Raw genomic sequence first — 18,798 nt, 5'->3', positions numbered from 1 at the left:
TAGCCGCCGCCGCATTCCACGACGGCGCCCGCCACAGCCCGCCCCACCATAGTCGTAGTGTGCCGTGCCGCCGACGCGTTGTGACCATAGAACAAATAATACTTTGCGTCGCTTGTGACAATATTAACCTTTCGTGCGTGCAAGTATTGCGACGGCAGCATAATAATAATAATAATAATAATAATTACCTTAATAATTATACAGTATATTATACACGATTATCACTCGCACACGCGCATGTACAGTATTCACCATTCAGTACAGCCAGTACACTCCTCGACGCTAAGCGTTGAATGCTTGCTCCCTGTACACGGATCGTGACAAAAACGACGACTACACGACAGCGTTGGTGGATGGTTTGGACAATATTCGTATCTCACCCGACACGAAAAGTGCGTAACGAATCATTGTGGTGTTCTGTAAGTGCATTATTGTAATATAATTTTGTTACATCATGTTTTATAATATAGCAGTTAGTACGGAGATGGCTCTCGCATTTGGCTCCCTATCTCGTGGGCGACTGCTTACACATTGTCGATGACTGATGGAACTGACGACTAAATGCTACTGTGCCGTTACAAGTGCTGAATGCTAACGCAAACATCGACAACCGCAATGTTTATTATGACCAGTATGACGGTACAACCAAAGCCACTGCTACTGCATTAAAGGCTGTTGACAGAAACTGCAAGGGATACACACAACAATGACTGCTATAGTAAAGTTATTCCGCAAGGAAATGGTCGCAATGACTGTTACGTTAGTGCTGATGCTGCTAGTCACCACTGCAGCTGCATCTGTATTACCAAGTAATATATTTATATTTTTTTTTTGGAAATTGGTGCACAGATGTTAATTATTTTGCTTTTTTTTTAAGTAAAATGTACCTATGGTTTATTTTACACTCAAATCATTGATTTATTTAGGTCTTTTCCGAGTCCTTAAATAAACTTAATGCCATTAAAGGAGTAAAATGTGTTATACTACTTAGGTATATTTATTTATATTTTACTGTATGTTGACTTGAGTATTGCCTACTCTGAACAAATTTCATAAAAATCATGTTATCATAAAATACTGGTTTACCTATCAAATTCAGTCATTAATAAACTCTACAACCAGTGGCAGATCCAGGGGGGAGTGGCAAAAGGGGCATTTTCCTCCCAATCGCCATAGTTTCCCTTTGTTTTACACTGTGTTTAGCTAATTTTGTAGCAACATTTTGTATTTTTATACTTTTGCCCTTCACCCCCCCCCCCCCCCCAAAAAAAAAAAACTAAGCCCTGGAAAAATCTAGAGTATTCACTTTTCCTCAAAGAAAATAAAAACTACATTTATTATGTTCTGAATTATAATATGGTTTGTGTTATAGGTAAGAAACAGTCTTAAATTTTAATCTTATCATAATATTGTATCAACTTAATTTGATAACACATAATAATTTCAAAATAATGTATTACCTATGTTCTACTTCTATAACTAATTCAATTTTTAATTTTAATTAATTAATCATAGTTTATCTGAGAAATTAGAGTTATATAATTAGACAAACGTTTATCAGTAATCCAAGTACCTAATACATTATGTTCATTTACTGGAAAGACATTTATAATCCAGTGTTGGGAAATTTCCCATTCAAAAAGATCCCGTTCCTTGTTCCTGTTGAAAAAGACACGTGTTGTCAATCTTTTAAATTTTTTTTACGATCTGAGCGGTTGTCAATGGTGTTTTATGCTGACAACTTTATACCAGAAATAATCGATTAATTTTTATATTCATTACCTTTTCTGATAGTGTAGTTAATTGCGTTGGCGTGAGGCTTTTGGTTAAAGAGTCACTGAAAAAAAAATGGCACTTATATGCCTAGACTCCCCCCTCCATTTTTATTTTATCTATATGGTAAGAAATAAATGTTCAAAAACTAAAAACAGACTAAAATATTATAATAAAAAAATTAAAAATGTTACAACTTCCTTAAAATGATAATTTAACATAGTAACATATCCAAGTGTACACATTTTTTTTCATTTGAGTAGTTAATAATTCCATTGTTAAAAATGGCATTAATTAAATCATCAGCCCATGGCCTGTGAGGACAAATTACAATATAAAACAATAAATATTAAGAAACACGTTCAACATACCTATCACGATAGCGTGTCAATGCGACAGCAATGTTGATAATAAATATTGAGAACTGAGGTAATTACGAACAGCGAGACGTGTCTCATAGCGTACATAGTAAACCCCACTCACATTAGCATTCCCCCTGTACTCACGCGTCTATATTTGCGAGATGTTGTGTCGCAACGTTTATTATATTTAGATATAATACCATATTTGGAACGACCTGTGATCGCGTGCTTCTAATCTATTTTAAGAATTCTATAACTGTACAACACTATGTATAACAAAAAACCGATTTTAACAAAATAATTATTTATTTGTCCCGTGTTCTAATTTCTAAGAGGGGAGACGTTGTTTCTTTGTCTCCTATGGCGCTTTGCCACTACCAGATTCTATAATATATTCTAGAAAATAATATTATTAAAAATAACATGCATTTAATACTTACATTTTTTTTTTTTCATAATTTGAAAAACAGAAATTTTTGTCCAGGTCCCTTAAAAATATGAACTCTTTCGTGTTCTTTGTTCCTATATTTTAAAAAGAACCCGTTCCAAGCTTCGTTCCTATAAAAGGAACGCGTTCCTTTCAAACACTGTGATAATCATATTTCTATTTTGTATATAGTGTAAATTCTGATTTATATAGATACTACCTACTTCAGTTAGCATAATATATTTAATACCTACTCAGGGTTGCTACGCTACCGGGAAAACCTGTAATTATCAGGGAATTTTTTATTTGTCCGTGAAATTCAGGGAAATAAGGAAAAAATATGGAAAAATATTTATAATATTAAATCATGGTTGCCGATATATATAATATAACTATGTATTCCAAACTTAATTCATTATTTAGTGTTATATATATTCATACAAAAATTATTTTTATATCATGTCTGATAGATAATTAAATCATTAGGAACTAAAACTTAAATCAATATTACGCTATTTCATAACATAATAGGTATGTTTAATCTGTATAGTTAATAAAATATTATAGATAATAAAGACCTATCTTTATTACCTAATATTTAAAATATAAATATTTAATGTCTTTGATATTCTTCTGTGATAACATATTATTTAACCAATGTTTCTCAAAAATAGTGATGGCCGCTAATGAATAACTTGTACTATCGATTATTTATAAAATAAAGGTAACAAATTTATATTTAATATTATCTCAACTATAGGTGTTATAAAAAAAAATATATATACATTTAGTATCTTATAGAAAATGTTCTGGAATATGACTGGAAAATCAGGGAATTTTGAAATCTAAATTCTGTAGCAACTCTGCTACTTAATCTATAATTGATATTATTGCCTCTAATACAGTGATGTTTTACAAGTACTTTTTACAAATGAATAAATCCAATTTATAACTGTTAATTAGGCATATTTTTGATTATTATAACTATAAAGATTATGTTTTCATCTTATTTTTCTTATATTACCTACTTCAAAAATACTAATATCTAATAAAATATTTATTGTCACCTAGAAAAATCATAATTTTAATATTTTTCAATTTTACCTACATATTACATATTATTATATGTTTATATTCTAGAAATTTAGTATTTATTTGCACTTATTAAAGGTATTGGCATTAAAATCTAAAATAATTAATTTTCTACTAAGGATAATGGCCTAAATGTATTTCAGTATTGATATTTATTTCTAAAAATATATATTCATCTTGAACTTAACAAGCTGGCCAAACATAACTCTTTAACCTAATTTATTTACTTTTGTTGGTTGGTAATTAACTTAATCCTTACTCGTCACATCACAGACATTATTACGTTAGTACTTGGAATATTATCATTTAGTACATATTTTATATGATGGCGCTAAAACGGATTTGGATCCATGGATAGGTACTTGTATTTTTACTAGTAAATTAAATAACTAAAATTATCAGTAACAAACCTAGTATCTATGGATTTCCAACCATTTTACCCCATCGTATAAATAATAATTGTACCAATTGTTTATTCCTAAATTATGTATTTCTTACAATAAACAATAAACTACAGTCGTGTATATAATATTCAATTTTAACTCATACATATTATAAAGTTATTAAAAAAATATATTTTTCCATGATCAAATGTTATTCTATATCTGATAAAGTTAAGTACTCAATTTTTTTTATAAACTGTTAAAATTATTTATTTTTATAATTTCCATAATATCTTGTAACAACTCTGTTTAACTCTATTTTTGAGTTAGGCATGAAGTTTGGTAAACATTTTTGTTTTTTTACCTAAAGAACTAGATAATCTACAAAGTATTTATTTGTTAAGCTTTTTAACTTTTCAAAGTTATCATTAAATGGTAAAAATCATAAAAATGTGTAATTGTTATACCAATAGTATGGCTTATAGTGTTCTACTTAGATTCCAAAATTAAAGTGATGGTAACATTTATTACTTACCTAATGCTTATACAACATAAAATTGATGGTTAGAACTTTGATATAATATTATTAATTTATTTTTGTTCTCATAATATTTTTATACTTAAAAGTTAGTCATGTTTTTTAGCATTCATACAAGTTGTCATGGACAGAATTACTTAAAAACTTTAAAAAATAAACTTATAATTGTTGGTGTACATTTACGTTAATGGACCGTGCTTGCATTTATTAGCTTTCGATTCCTGTTTATGGATGTCTTGGTGATGTTTATCTGACGTTTTGTCTTGTAATACAGGCGAACCGGTGGTGACCGCTGAACAAGGGCCTGCCGGACAGCAGAAAAAACTTGGAGGGCATATGTCAGCTAAGGATCTGTACCACTCAATGGAGATGGGCGAACAGGAAAGACTTGAAAGCCTCGGTGGCAACGCCGACGAGGAGGACGATAGCGAAAAAGATAGTGGTGATTCGCTACTGTCCATGACGGGCGGTGGTGACGACGACAATGACATCGACCAAGAGAATCTGACTGATTTGCTGACTTGCATGTCATGTTCGGGTGAGTTGCCTGCGCAGTGGGACGAGCGAAACGCTCACTTAAACGAACAGTCGTACTGTTTGTCCGACGGAGGCCAACCAATGACGCAAGACAACGGTAACTTGGATAAGGTAGACGAAGAAATAAACTTGTGTTCAGGGGCCGTGCGCGTAAGTATTTAATTTATTATGATGTTATTGATATAGTATGTACCAAACTGTCTTCCAACCCATCTGCCCCTCAGGCCGACATAACTCAGCATATGCCTGCCTAAAGCCGTCTGTTAAGTGGCATAGTGATTCAAAGGCTCTTATTGCGTTGTCGATACAGGTACAATAACGCAGCCTCCACCACAGAGTCCGCTGTTTTTTCTCAACAGGACCTTTATTGTGACCGATTCTTTACTAAATTTGAAATATCTAGTTATAATAATTATATTACAATTTTACAACATCAGCGTGGGCGTGCTCAGGGAAGAGCTTAGGGAGTTCAAACCCCCCCCCCCCCCCCCCTATGGACACTTAACGAATATAATATATGTACTTACATATAATTTCCGGGACCTCTCCACTGGGATATATTTACTAAAATATTTATTCATTAATATTTAATACTTATCAGTACACCTCTGAAATGTATTGTTAAAGATCGTTATAAAAAATGTTGTTTTAAAACAAAAAAAAAAACATAATTATAATAATTTATTGGGAACAAATCTAGCCTAACACCCACGCTAATTTTTCAATTTTTTCGAAACCTATATATTAGTACGAGTTAATAAGAACAGTGTTGCAAAAATGAATTGCCGAAAATCATTAGTTTTTAAGTTATAGCCTTACAAAGTTCACGATTTTCGGTGTTTTACCGCGCATTCGTACAACCCAATATTTTACCGAGTGTTTGGAATTATTCTGTTTTAATGTACCTATGCATTAAGTCATAGCTCAGTCAAGCACGCTGAAAACGATGAGGAAGTCAGAATTTGACGGCCAGACTAATTTCAAAGCTTATAGCTAATTAAAATTTTTGAATTGTTCATAAACCCTGCATGGTCACTGAAACCCTGTGCTCACTCGGACAATTAAAATTGAAAACATTCCTCAATTTATTATGAAAAACCAACATAGGTGAGTGTCAGAATTTTTTTGCACCATAATTTTTAAAACGTTGTTTTACATAGGTTTCAAAAAAAAAATTGAAAATTTGTTAGCACAAAACACCGAAACTTAGTAAGACTATACCATAAAAACTAATGATTTCTGGCAATTTATTTTTGCACCATCGTTCTTAACTGGTTGTATATAATAAATAGGTGTCCGAAAAAAAAATTTAAAAATTAGCGTGGGTGCTAAACTAAATTTATAGAGCTAAATTTAACAAATATTTTGTTTGAAAAAATTTCTAACCGACTCCATCCAAAATTCCTGAGTACGCCTCTGAACATCAGGAAATGAATCTAGAAGAACCGTTTTAAATTTTTTATCAGATCAAAGGATGAACTAAGAAGTTGGTGACTTAATAATAACTTATAAATACCTTTTTATTACGGAAATAATGTTGTTATAAGGTTATAACCTTAATTAGAAAATGAACACAAATGGTACTTTAGAATGGCAGTTTTTATAATCTGCGCACTAAGTGACCAAGTATAATTACAGTGCTAATTTAATCATACCATATAGTGCCTAATTTATTATGATAATTAAAGAAAGTAGAACATAGTAAAACTTAAGATTTGTATCGAACAATTTCAAAAACGTCATAAATTGTTCTAAGAATCGAATTTCGGATAATACATGAAAATATTTTTTTAATTGGTAATTGGTGAAAATTACGAAGATGGCCCTTCTGATATATTATTACAATATATGAAAAATATTTAAAATAGGTACATACTATTAGGCACCATTTTTTTTTTTATCAGCATTTAAAGTTCGAATATTGACAAAATACGTAAAAATGACGAAAATTTGCAAATTATTTTGAAATTTTGAAATTAAAAAATATTTTTTTAAATCTAAGATTTGAAAATTTAATACGAAATGCCTTATAAAGTTATTTACATTTATCAAAAATAATGTCTAAGAAAGTCAAATTAAATTTTTACTAGCGTTAGAAGTTCAACATTTTACAACATTGGATATTCATTCGATTTCTCAAGTACCGATTTTCTTATTTTGTCGTAATTCAAAAACGGATAACCGTAGACACTTGAAATTTATATCATATGATTATTTTATCAATTCCTATACTTGATAAAACTTTCAAAATATTTTGACTGTTTTCGAGCTGCTTACAAACATTTTCGATTTTCAATTTTTTAGTTTTTTTTCCTATAAATGTTAATAAAATTTTATTTGTTGGGTTAAAAAGCGTAAGAAGGCTCTTAATATATTGTTACAATGACAGTTAAAAAATATTGAAAGTAATTAATAGTCACTATTTATCAAATTTATAAAATGTTTGTCTTTTATAGCTATGGATTGAACATTTAAAAATAGCTTACACGTGAATAAGTAAATAAATTACTTTATTCTCAATAATATCATCAAATATACTTCGTAATATATTATAGGCTGACTGGCATTTTTCGTATACAATGATATTATATCATTGAGTTCAAATTGAACACCATCCATTACAGTGACCCCAGACCCATTTGTAACCTACTGTAAAGCAAAGTGACACCCACTCAGTGGCGACATTTGGGGAGGGGGGGGGGTCATTTGCCCCAGTCTAGTATTTACAAAAAATATACACGGGAAAGTCAATTTTTTTATGAGCGTTTGAAGTTAAAATTTTTAACAACATTAGATATTTGCTCGATGTCTCATAGTCATGGAACGATTTTCTGATTTTGTTGTAGGTAATTGATAACGAATAACCGTAGGTATTTGAAATGTACACCAAATGTTTTTATAATTGTTAAAGATTCAAAATATTTTGATACGTTAGAGCTGTTTACAGATTTGACATTTTCAATTTTTTGTTTTTTTCCCATACCTATATGTTCATTAAATTGTATTCATAAAGCAAGTCAAAATTCTTGAAAATGTAATACAAGGCTCCTCTCACATTGTTATAATATCAGTTTAAAAATATTAAAAATACATAGGCAACATTTTTTTTATAAGAAGTTCAAAGTTTGGCAAAATTTATCAAATTAAAATGTTGAGCTAATTTTTATAGCTAAGTAATTTAAAACCAAGTTCCACAGTTCATTCAGTGACCCAAAATTTACAAAAATACAATTTTTTTTATAGTTATTTTAAGTTCAAATTTTAACAATAAAATACATATTTAATTAACAAGAATAACGGTTTTAGTAATTTTCTTTGATTTTAAAAATATTATTCATGAGTAGGTACTTGCAACTTCTAAAGTATATTATTATATACAAATATATTGATAATATGTAAATAATTTTAATTCAACCTGCGGTATTAATAATAATAATTTACCTAAATATAGGCTGACTACGCTCAAAATCGTTTTTCGTATAGGTAAAATATCATTGAATTCAAACCATTCATTACAGTGATTGACTTGTAACCTACTGTACAGCAGAGCGTTACCTTCTATTTATTGTTGTAATTAAAATTTGATCACTATTATTTTTCCCATTATCGTTCTATATAGTGCTGGAAAGCAAAAGTACGCGAAAACGGTGGCGTCGTGCGCATAAGTCGTGGCTGTATGGGTGGTGGACATGGTGGTGGCCACCGACATTCAACCCGAACCAAAGCAGAACTGCATCCTTGCATGGGTGCTATTAGTAATGATTCGACGACAAATAACAATGATAGCTCAAAGCAACCTCGGTCCATGGTTTGGACGTCGTCGCATACTTATTCATCCGCGTCCGCCGGCCAGCCACAACCACCTAGTTATACAATCGAATGTTGCAACGGCCGTGATCGCTGCAACGACGGCCCGTTTCCATCATTATCGGGCGGCAGCTTTTCAGTGATAGACGACAAAGGTTCTCTGCTCGCGGCTGTGGCTTGGTGGCGATGGTCATCCATCTCTGTGGCGGCGTTACTGATCGTCGTCGTTATCGTGGCCACATTCACGTTGAAGAAGAGGAAACGGCGAAATAGAAGCAGTAGAAGGAGCAAACGGCGAAATCGGAGTACTCGCCACGATGACGATGGTAATAGTGATGACAGTGATAAAAAGAGACCCCGACATTTGTCGCTTTCGTCAATGTCGTCGTCGTTGTCATCAGTGGTGTCATCATCGTCTTGTTGCGAAGGGAAGAAGAGAAGTAGGAGGAAACAACATAACGTGACCGCTTTAACCATGGTCGACTTACTCAAGGGCGTCGTGGTAACCAACGAGAAGACAGCTGGTGATGAAAATACATACGGCAGTAGCAGCAACCGACCGTCCTACACAATAGAGTACTCACCGGCTGCCATGACCGAATTTACGGTCGATGATGACGTTTTGCCGCCACCGTACCAACGACGGAACGACAACCTTCCAAAAGATTTCCAAGAAGATACCAGTGGCAGCGGGTATGGTATGCCCGTGCTGGTTCAACGTACTATGGCCAAGCAGATACAACTCGGGCAACTCGTCGGCAAGGGCCGTTATGGTGAGGTTTGGCGAGCCACTTACTGGAATGGTGGTCATGAGCACGTGGCCGTCAAAATATTCTTATCGAAAGACGAGCCATCGTGGAAGCGGGAAACAGAAATCTACAGGTTTTTGATCTGTTATTTTTCCTATGTGTAGAGTATGTCCTGCTGGAAATTCGGTCAGCCAAACCGGTATTAATAAAAACTCACCGGTATGTTTGTTCCATTGACATGGTTCATTATCCCGATGCGGGATAATTTTCCACTCGTATTGACGAACGAATTTCTAGCTGATATACACCACTGACTATAACGTTAATATTAATTATTTGATTCTTATCAAATTACAGCACGGTTCTGATGAGACACGACAATATATTAGGTTTTATTGGTTCCGACATCATGACTTCAAGCAACTCATACACGCAGTTACTACTCATTACCCATTATCATGAACATGGATCATTATACGATTTTCTGCAGACCCCTGCCGCCGTAGCCGCTGGTGCTACGTGCAATGGATATGACATCGACCGCGACAGGCCGCCGCTCACGGTGGACCAAATGTTAAACGTGCTGTACACTGTGGCCTGCGGGTTGAATCACCTGCACAATCAAATCCATGCCACACAGGTAATATTTATGCTAATTTTTTCATTAATATCAATTATCTGCGTTATATAATATATGTTATAAATTATACATCACAGCACTCCATTTACACCTTGTTTATTGATTTTTGCTGACACATGAGTACATATGACAACCCCTAAACTCCGCAACTGACAGTGGGGAAATATTATCTTATCTAGATATCGATGTAATCTTTCAATCTGTTTACGTGTACATTAAATATTTTTATTATTTTATGAGTAGGGTAAACCAGGAATCGCGCACCGGGACATAAAGAGTAAAAACGTGCTGGTAAAATGCGCAAAGACGGGCGCATGTTGTGTAGCTGATTTTGGAATGGCCGTCACTAGCCAGGATGCGACGCTCCCAATTCAATTAACGGCAGCCGCGGGTACCAACCAAAATACGAGAGTGGGCACAAAGCGGTACATGGCGCCTGAGGTTTTGGATGACAGGTGAGATAGTGTTATATCCTTCCGTAGTGTCACTAAATTTTATCAATTCAATAGTTGAAACCGTATCATTTTAATTGCATGTATTTTGTTTTCAGTATATCCACCTCGATTGCATTGGCATTGGCTTCTGCGTCCACTACGGCAACGGTGGCGTCTTTGACCTCCTCCACTGCTGAATCTATCGCCGCTGCTGATTCTTCTTCACCCGCATATCTGTGCTTCAGGGCGTATTGCAGATGTGACATGTACTCATACGGACTTGTCATGTGGGAAGTCTTGTCCAGAACACTCATCGCATCTGACGTTGGACAATTTACACAACAACCAAATGACAATCAACAACAACCTTGCACAGATAACAGATACAACCCATACGTGTACCGAGCACCGTACCAAGACCGTGGCGTTGGCTGGGATCCTGGATTTGAAGACATGCGTCGTGTCGTATGTTCTGCTGATCCTGAACAGAATCGTCCTGGCGTGGCTGCTGAGTGGTGTGCTGACCCGGTACGTTTTGTTTTGTTTTCTTAACATTTATACCATCTATTTTTGATTAAAATGCAGTCCAAGCTGAGTTACTCTTTTTCTAGTAATGGATATTGATAAATGGCTTAGTATAATGATTGTTTTCTTAACTGTTGTTTGTTTCATATAGATAATAAAGACTGTAGTGCTGACAATGAAAGAATGCTGGTCAAGCCGTGTTAACACCCGCCTGGAATCGATGCGTGCTAAAAAGACTCTAGCTAAGCTCATTGAGCAATATTCCGCCACAGAGACTGAACGGCAGCGTAAATCAGAGCTTGAACCAGTTAATAATGAAAACTAAGACAACGAATCAGTTGTGATGTTAAATACATAAATATGAACATTGATTACTATTGACTTCCAGTTATAAATGACAGTGGCTGCAGTAAAAACTACTGTAATCAAGAAAATATATTGTATTTTCTGTAATCCCTCCTACACTTGTTCGTTTGTACAATGTTAGTTATGTAATTTTTTTTTAATATTTACATGCTGTTATATAATATTATGTACAATACAATTTTTTAACAATAATAATTATAAAACTACTTAAGTATTTTTTTTTTTTACCCAGGACATTTTCCTCCAATAACAGTTTTATTTATCATACATTTTTTAATTTCAAGTAATAATATTTTTTAACATTCATTTAGAGACAAATTAATCAAAACTCTAAACCATTAATATACAAAAATAGTATACCTTCAATACAAAAATTAGGTTAACTTATATTTATAAATAAAAATTACTAACAAAATTATAAATTAAAATAGAAAACTTAATGTATATATTAATATACTTCATTACAGGTTTTAATGAGTATAAATATTAGTGATGCAGTAAAATATTTTTTTTTATATTGATATTGTTCCATATAAATTAATATCGTAATATTTAAAATAAATTAATTTGTGTTTTTTTTTTTGCACTCTAAATAAAATATTTAATATACTTATTATCTTATAATATACCTACACATTAAAAAAAAAAGAATTATATTAAATAAAATAATATAAGTACATAATATGAGTGATATTGATTAATATTTGGTTACTTATACTTGCTAAATAATTTTTGGTATCTTATTGAATTGTCACATTAATTTCCTATCAAATATATAAATTATAATATATTTATTTTTATATTGTACTTAGTTTCAATAATATCGGAAACTGTATTCGATGTCAATATCTGTATCACTAATAAGTTGTACGTAAATGAAAACATGTCTCTTCATGCACTTTTCCAATTTCGTAAGAGCACAATAATTATGGTGACTGTATACTTTGTTAGTGAAAGACTAATGAAAATTAGTATATTTAAATAAATACATAATTTAATAATTGTTCAAAAGAGGTTATGTCAAATCAACTGTTACGTCTTATCATCTAACCTAACCAATACAATCTAACATAAATTTCAATGAAATAATCATTGGTTATAATGTTAAACTAACTAATAAAAATTTGTTTAAATTAAATCTATTATTTCATTATATCACATGGATATTTTTGTGTTCTAAGGATAGCTATGTATTTTCTAATAATTAAAAACAGATTGCCTTTATTTTTATAAATCTTAAATCAACAGATTTAATTGAAATGTTTACTAAACATTAGTTAGGTATACAATTTAACAATGTCTGAAGTCTCAAAGTATCCATTAATTAGTAGATGTTTAAATAGCATAACAAATTACTAAGCCTAGTTGTCTAGTATAAATCATAATAAACAATACAATATTAGTACATTGTTGGACAACATTTCTTGTTAAGAATGTCTATGGACTTAATAATTATATATAAAATCTGAAATAAAGTTTAGTTGAAACTAAACAATAAACTATCATCATAAAACTTAGTATCTTGAAGCCATAAGATGTATAAAACTAAATTTACGTTTTTAACTACTAATAACTGAAAGTGTTATACCTACTAATATTATGAAAGGTAACATTCTTTTTTTTTGGTTTTTCTTATTTTTTATAGTACTTACTATGGATAAAAAATAATATGTTTAATAAATAGATAATCCATGATTAATGATTTGGTCTTTTTTTAATCATCACTAATACCCAGATTTATAGGCATTTCATTAATAAAGTACCATTGTCTGTCAATTGTAAATTAAAAAAATTATTCTAAGCACATCAAGTATTAAAATTTAAAATACAATATGCATTAGGTATATTATGTTCTACAGTTCCTAATTTATATTTATTATTATTGATTTCACATAATTTTGGCAAAAATAAGGTTATTGTAATTTGTAAGTTAAAATAACTTATTACCACAGATTATATTAACTATATAGAATCAGTGGATAGTGATATTACTAAAAAAATTATTAATTATAATTTATAGGTATGCGTATTTACTGATAAATATATAATAGTTATTTATCATTACTATGATAGAAAAATATTCAAGAAAAACATGTATAATTACTAAAGGGTGTATGTTCATGCTCCCAAAAAACTATAATATATGCTGTAAACAATTTTGAAATATGCTTTAAAATATGCTTGATAAAACGTCATTATATGCCTAAAAAAATATACAAAATATGCGCAAAAATATTAAAATATTCCTAAAAAATGTAAAAATATGCTCAAAAACATTTAATCTGTTATGAAATAGTAAATAATATTTGTTAAAACAGTTAAAAACTTAAAATAAAAATAAAGTGGATGAATAATTGAAATACAAATTTATGTAGGTAGCTGTATTGTGTTTTTCTTGTATGGTTGATTTAATCTGAAAAATTAAATTATTATTAATTTTTTTATTTAATGTAAAATGTATTTCGTTTTACTTACTAAAATGTGCATTACACTGAATAATCATTGTTTTCGAAATATTTTCAAAGTGCATAGAACGTTGTCTATCTGTCAAAAAATGTTTATATTTAGAAAAACTTCGCTCAACGTCTACCGAAGTGATAGGTGCGTATTTAAAACAATTTAAATCATCAGACGTCTTTTTCTGTCTTGATAGTGTTATCTTCACCATTTAAAATGTTTGAAATTGTACACAGTATATCAAAACCCTTATTGTTTTGATTACTTTTAAAACTATGTTCTACATTTTTTACTATATAATTGCATCCAATTAAGTCATACCCGATTTTTCAAGATTTTCAATTACAGTGCAGGGGCGTCATTTCAACTTTTTTTTTGTTGGTGCTAAAATGTCTGCAGGCCATTCAAATTTTTACCAGGCCACAGAAAACATTTTTTTTTTTTTTGGTGGGGGGTCAAGTGGGGATAAAAATTATACAAGATTTTTATTTAATATGTCACTTATATTGGTATGAAAATATTACAATATTGTTACTATTTTTGAAGAACTGTGTGTAGGTACTTTTAATGTATTTATTTTATATTGTGGATACCGGTGTTACAGTGGTATTTGAACTTGGTAAATACCTACATTTATGAGTATAAAACACCTTAATAATAAAATAGTAAAAACCTAATCAACACATTTTTTCCCTCTGCATAATCAAAATATATAATATAGCTAGCTTAATAAAACCAGAAATGTATTTTATGGGTACCATTCTTCACAATGTTTTGTTATAATTTTATCAATTATAATATTGTAGGACCTCTAAACCACATCAAACATTCTTGGAAATTAAACATTAGTACAATACATTTTTTTTTTAATACTGAAAAAATATAGGCTATATAACATAAAACACTTAGGTATATCGGTACCTAGGTACTTATATTTATTTATGGCAGGTCAAAGAAGGCGTTTTAAAAAAAAATTTGGTGCAAATGTACACCCCCCCCCCCCCCAAATGACGCCCCTGTTGCAGTGACCAACAGTATAAAATTAGATTTAGTCTACGGACAACGATAAACTGTCACAGTAATTCAGAGCACTAGCTATTGCCCATTAGTTACTTGGCTGAGACACGATTGAGCATAAAACACCTCTTTTGTAACACGTTTGAGCATAAATTGTCGGCGTATCAAAGGAAATTGAAATACAAAAGAAAACCAACACCATTGAGCATAAAAAACTCTGCAACTTTGCCATTTTCAATTTTAAGCTGTATTATACAAAAATATTTATTTAAATAATTATAATGACTCAAAATATAACATAGCAAAAAAATATATTTTCATAGTCAATAATCAATATGTAATAAACCTAGTCACATTATTCAAAATATTTATAAATCAATAATAGTCTCAATAGTAGTCACATTATAATACAGTATATAGATCTTTTTGCTAATAATGAAATAATAATAATAATAGTTAGGTATGACTTATGAAAATAATAAAATCAAAATATTTATTAGTCAATAATAGTCTCAATAGTAGTCCGGAATAGTACTCCGGAACTAATTTTTTAATCGATAACATTTTCGATAAAGCTGAGGGGCTCGGCTCACGGCTCGCGTCAAATAATACGATTCGGTAATAATACGTGAAAATAATAAATTACAAAATGTTGGCAACGTGAATTTGGCAATATCGCATAAAATATTCTAGGCTCAACCGTTTTGCTAAAAAGGTCTATGCTCAATCGTGCTTTACCGAGTTACTTCCAATCGATAACATTTATCGATAAAGATAACATTTCTAAAATAGTAATTGAAAAAGACAATAATTCAATGTAAAATGTAAAGTAAAACCTTAATATACCAAATGTACATTATTATGCACTAACAAAATTTAAATATGCTTTGACGGAAAAATGGATCGAAATATGCAAATATATGCAACATAAGAATTTTGATTTCGTTTTTTATATGTCACAAAACAAATTCCTATCCTACTCTGCAACTTTTATTATTAAAGGAAAAAAATATGCAAATGCATGAACATCCACCCTTTAATAATTACCAAAAAAAAATTATATTGCCGACACATTTTGTAATAAATAAAACAAACATGGTGCATAATATAATATGGTAAAATTAGATAACGATCGAGATAAATATCGATCAGTAAATACTAAATAACCTAAATATAGATCCACGTAAATGATAAAAGTTTTTAGAAACTAGAAAATACTATAAATGTTTCAGGGGCACTGTATAGTTAATCCTTTGAACTTATATGTAAATGTAGCCATGTAGGCCTTACGAAGTACCAACTATCAGACTTTGTTAGGTTGCAACGACTAATTTAACGTAGGTCGTAGGTATGTGTACTCCACTTTGTGCTAGTTAATCTAATTTTCATAAAATCAAATGGACAGAGCTATCCTCAAAGACAAACTAAGCCATAATGTAATAATCAACAGAATGCGCTATACATTTGAAATGATTTTTCACAAAAATAGATTTAGCCAAATTGAAAGCAAATTGTTTTGAAATATTGTTGTAAAACACCAAATGCTCACAGTTCATTGAGGAAAACCTATATACCTATCTATGTAATGTATGTAAATTATGTGAGGGTAGGTACCTGCAGGGCCGGCGCTAGATTTGGCGAGGCCCTAGGCAAAATATTCCGGGGGCCCTGAAAAAAGCTTTTACAAATCAACAGTGAAAACCAAAAAGATATATTTTAGTATTTTACTACAAATTCATAAAATTATCTTTGTTGTTGATGTTGCTAATTTTTTTTTTTTGTTTATCAGTCATCAATCTACATTATAATATTACAACCATGTAACTATAATATATAAATTTTGTTTTTTTTATAAAATATAATAATTGGATGAATAAATATAAATAACACCATTATACCAATTTACTATTCACTTAAAATTGTATTTAATATAAATGTCACATTTTCGGCTAATTCCTTTTTAATAGCTGAAGTTGCCAGACTACTTAAGCAGTCTTGTGACATTGAACTTCTGAGGTAGTTTTTAATGAGCTTAAGATTTGAGAAATTTCGCTCGGCCCCCGCCAAAGTAATGGAAATTGTAAGCTTAATTCTAATAGCCACACTTAGGTTTGGAAAAGCTCCATTATAATTTGTTAGTGTACCTAGTACTTGCAACGGTGTTTCTGATTCATTCACAATATTTCGGAAAATCACGAGATCGTCAAATAAATCACATTCAGAAACATTTTTTTCATCGCGTACTATTTTTAAAACATTGCAAGATCCTTTACAATGCCGTCTAATATCTTCTTTTGTAGATGTAATTAGTAATTACCATAGGCGTGTTTACGGGAGGGGCCGGGTGGTCCAACAAAATCATGCCAGGATAAAAAAAAATCGTGTGTACCCTGCAGTACCTACATATAGATTTTGATTAATTGTAATTTTTTTAGTTACAAATTTATTAATTAGTGATTATAATTATGATCATTATAATATTATGTTCATCAATTCTTTATAACTACATAACATGCAATGGTACTGTATTGTGCCCATTTACCAGGTCTTGCGCTGTGATATCACAGATTAAATACTATTTTATCTAACCAGTGATAATATTGTTTTATTAGCTAAAAATATCCAATTACCGATTATCATTTCAAAAATGTGTTTAGATATTTTACGACTTGTTAAAATTATTTAAATTTTGTCAGAAACTCAAATTATTTATTACTGATTAGTTAATAGTTTTACAATTTGTATGTTGTCTACCTTGTATGAAAATTTATGAGAAAAAAGTATTCTTATTGTTTTGACAATGGTTATACTTTTTGATCATAATTAAAAAATATTCTTACCATTGTGAATTTTGTAACAAAAAAATAAATGTTTCATGTCTCAAAAAAAAAATAGGTCTCACAATTTAAAAATTTGTTGTGCCCCTTCAGCCACCAAAGTCTGAACACGCCTATGGTAATTACATAATAAAACTAATATATAAAAACCAAGCCCGGATTAAGACATTTCGAGGCCCAGGGGCCAAAGTTTTTAAAAGAGGCCTCTGTACGAAAAAAAAAATAATAATAGCTTGTTACGTACGTTATGTTTATAATGTATATATTATTTATAATATTATTATTATATATTATTTATAATAATATTACGTACCTGTTATAATAAATTTATATAGATATTACGTACTTGGCAATAAATAATTAATGCATCATTTATTTATAAATTATAATGTATAAACTTTTTTCTTCGCTAAATAATCATTGATTTTTTTAAGGTGATTTATGCAGTGTTATAGCCTATAACGAAAAAATTAATGGATAAGTCTGAGGCCCCTTTATAAATTTGAACTAATGAGGCCCGGGGGCCATGGCCCCCTTTGGACCCCCCCTTAATCCGGGCTTGATAAAAACGCAAGGCCCCCATAAAGCGCGGGCCCCCTTAAAGCGCAAGGCCCTAGGCGAGTGGCTAGTTCCCCCCTTCCGCCAGCCCTGGAGGGTACACATAATATATTATGTACCTATCGACTATCGGACTACGTATACTAGTATACTACTTAGTAATTACATAGAATATATTATATGAGTAGGTAATTTTATTATAGAAAATATATTATAGAAATGTCTTGATTTATATAAATTAATTTACCAAAAAAATAATTAGAAAAGAAATCAATAACCTCTTTAAAGTAGGCATA

General features: G+C 30.9%; 1 protein-coding gene across 2 annotated transcripts; it reads left to right on the top strand.

The window, feature by feature from the left end:
* The first annotated feature begins 53 nt into the window (after positions 1-53).
* LOC100169150 lies at positions 54-11,841 on the top strand. Of its 2 annotated transcripts, none has more exons than XM_008184845.2 (8): positions 54-392; positions 474-809; positions 4,850-5,262; positions 8,732-9,801; positions 10,026-10,308; positions 10,552-10,763; positions 10,859-11,270; positions 11,419-11,841. In XM_008184845.2, exons 2-8 carry the CDS (start codon positions 707-709, stop codon positions 11,590-11,592), a joined length of 2,667 nt encoding a protein of 888 aa, XP_008183067.1. In that variant the 5' UTR covers positions 54-392; positions 474-706; the 3' UTR covers positions 11,593-11,841. The 2 variants fall into 2 exon arrangements, with proteins under 2 accessions (XP_008183067.1, XP_008183066.1); XM_008184844.3 differs by having other exon boundaries at positions 73-392; positions 471-809.
* Positions 11,842-18,798: the final 6,957 nt, after the last annotated feature.

This window comes from Acyrthosiphon pisum, chromosome X (genome assembly GCF_005508785.2).
Source record: "Acyrthosiphon pisum isolate AL4f chromosome X, pea_aphid_22Mar2018_4r6ur, whole genome shotgun sequence".
In the NCBI taxonomy this organism is placed as follows: Eukaryota; Metazoa; Arthropoda; class Insecta; order Hemiptera; family Aphididae; genus Acyrthosiphon; species Acyrthosiphon pisum.
This window is presented reverse-complemented; position numbering and strand designations above follow the sequence as displayed.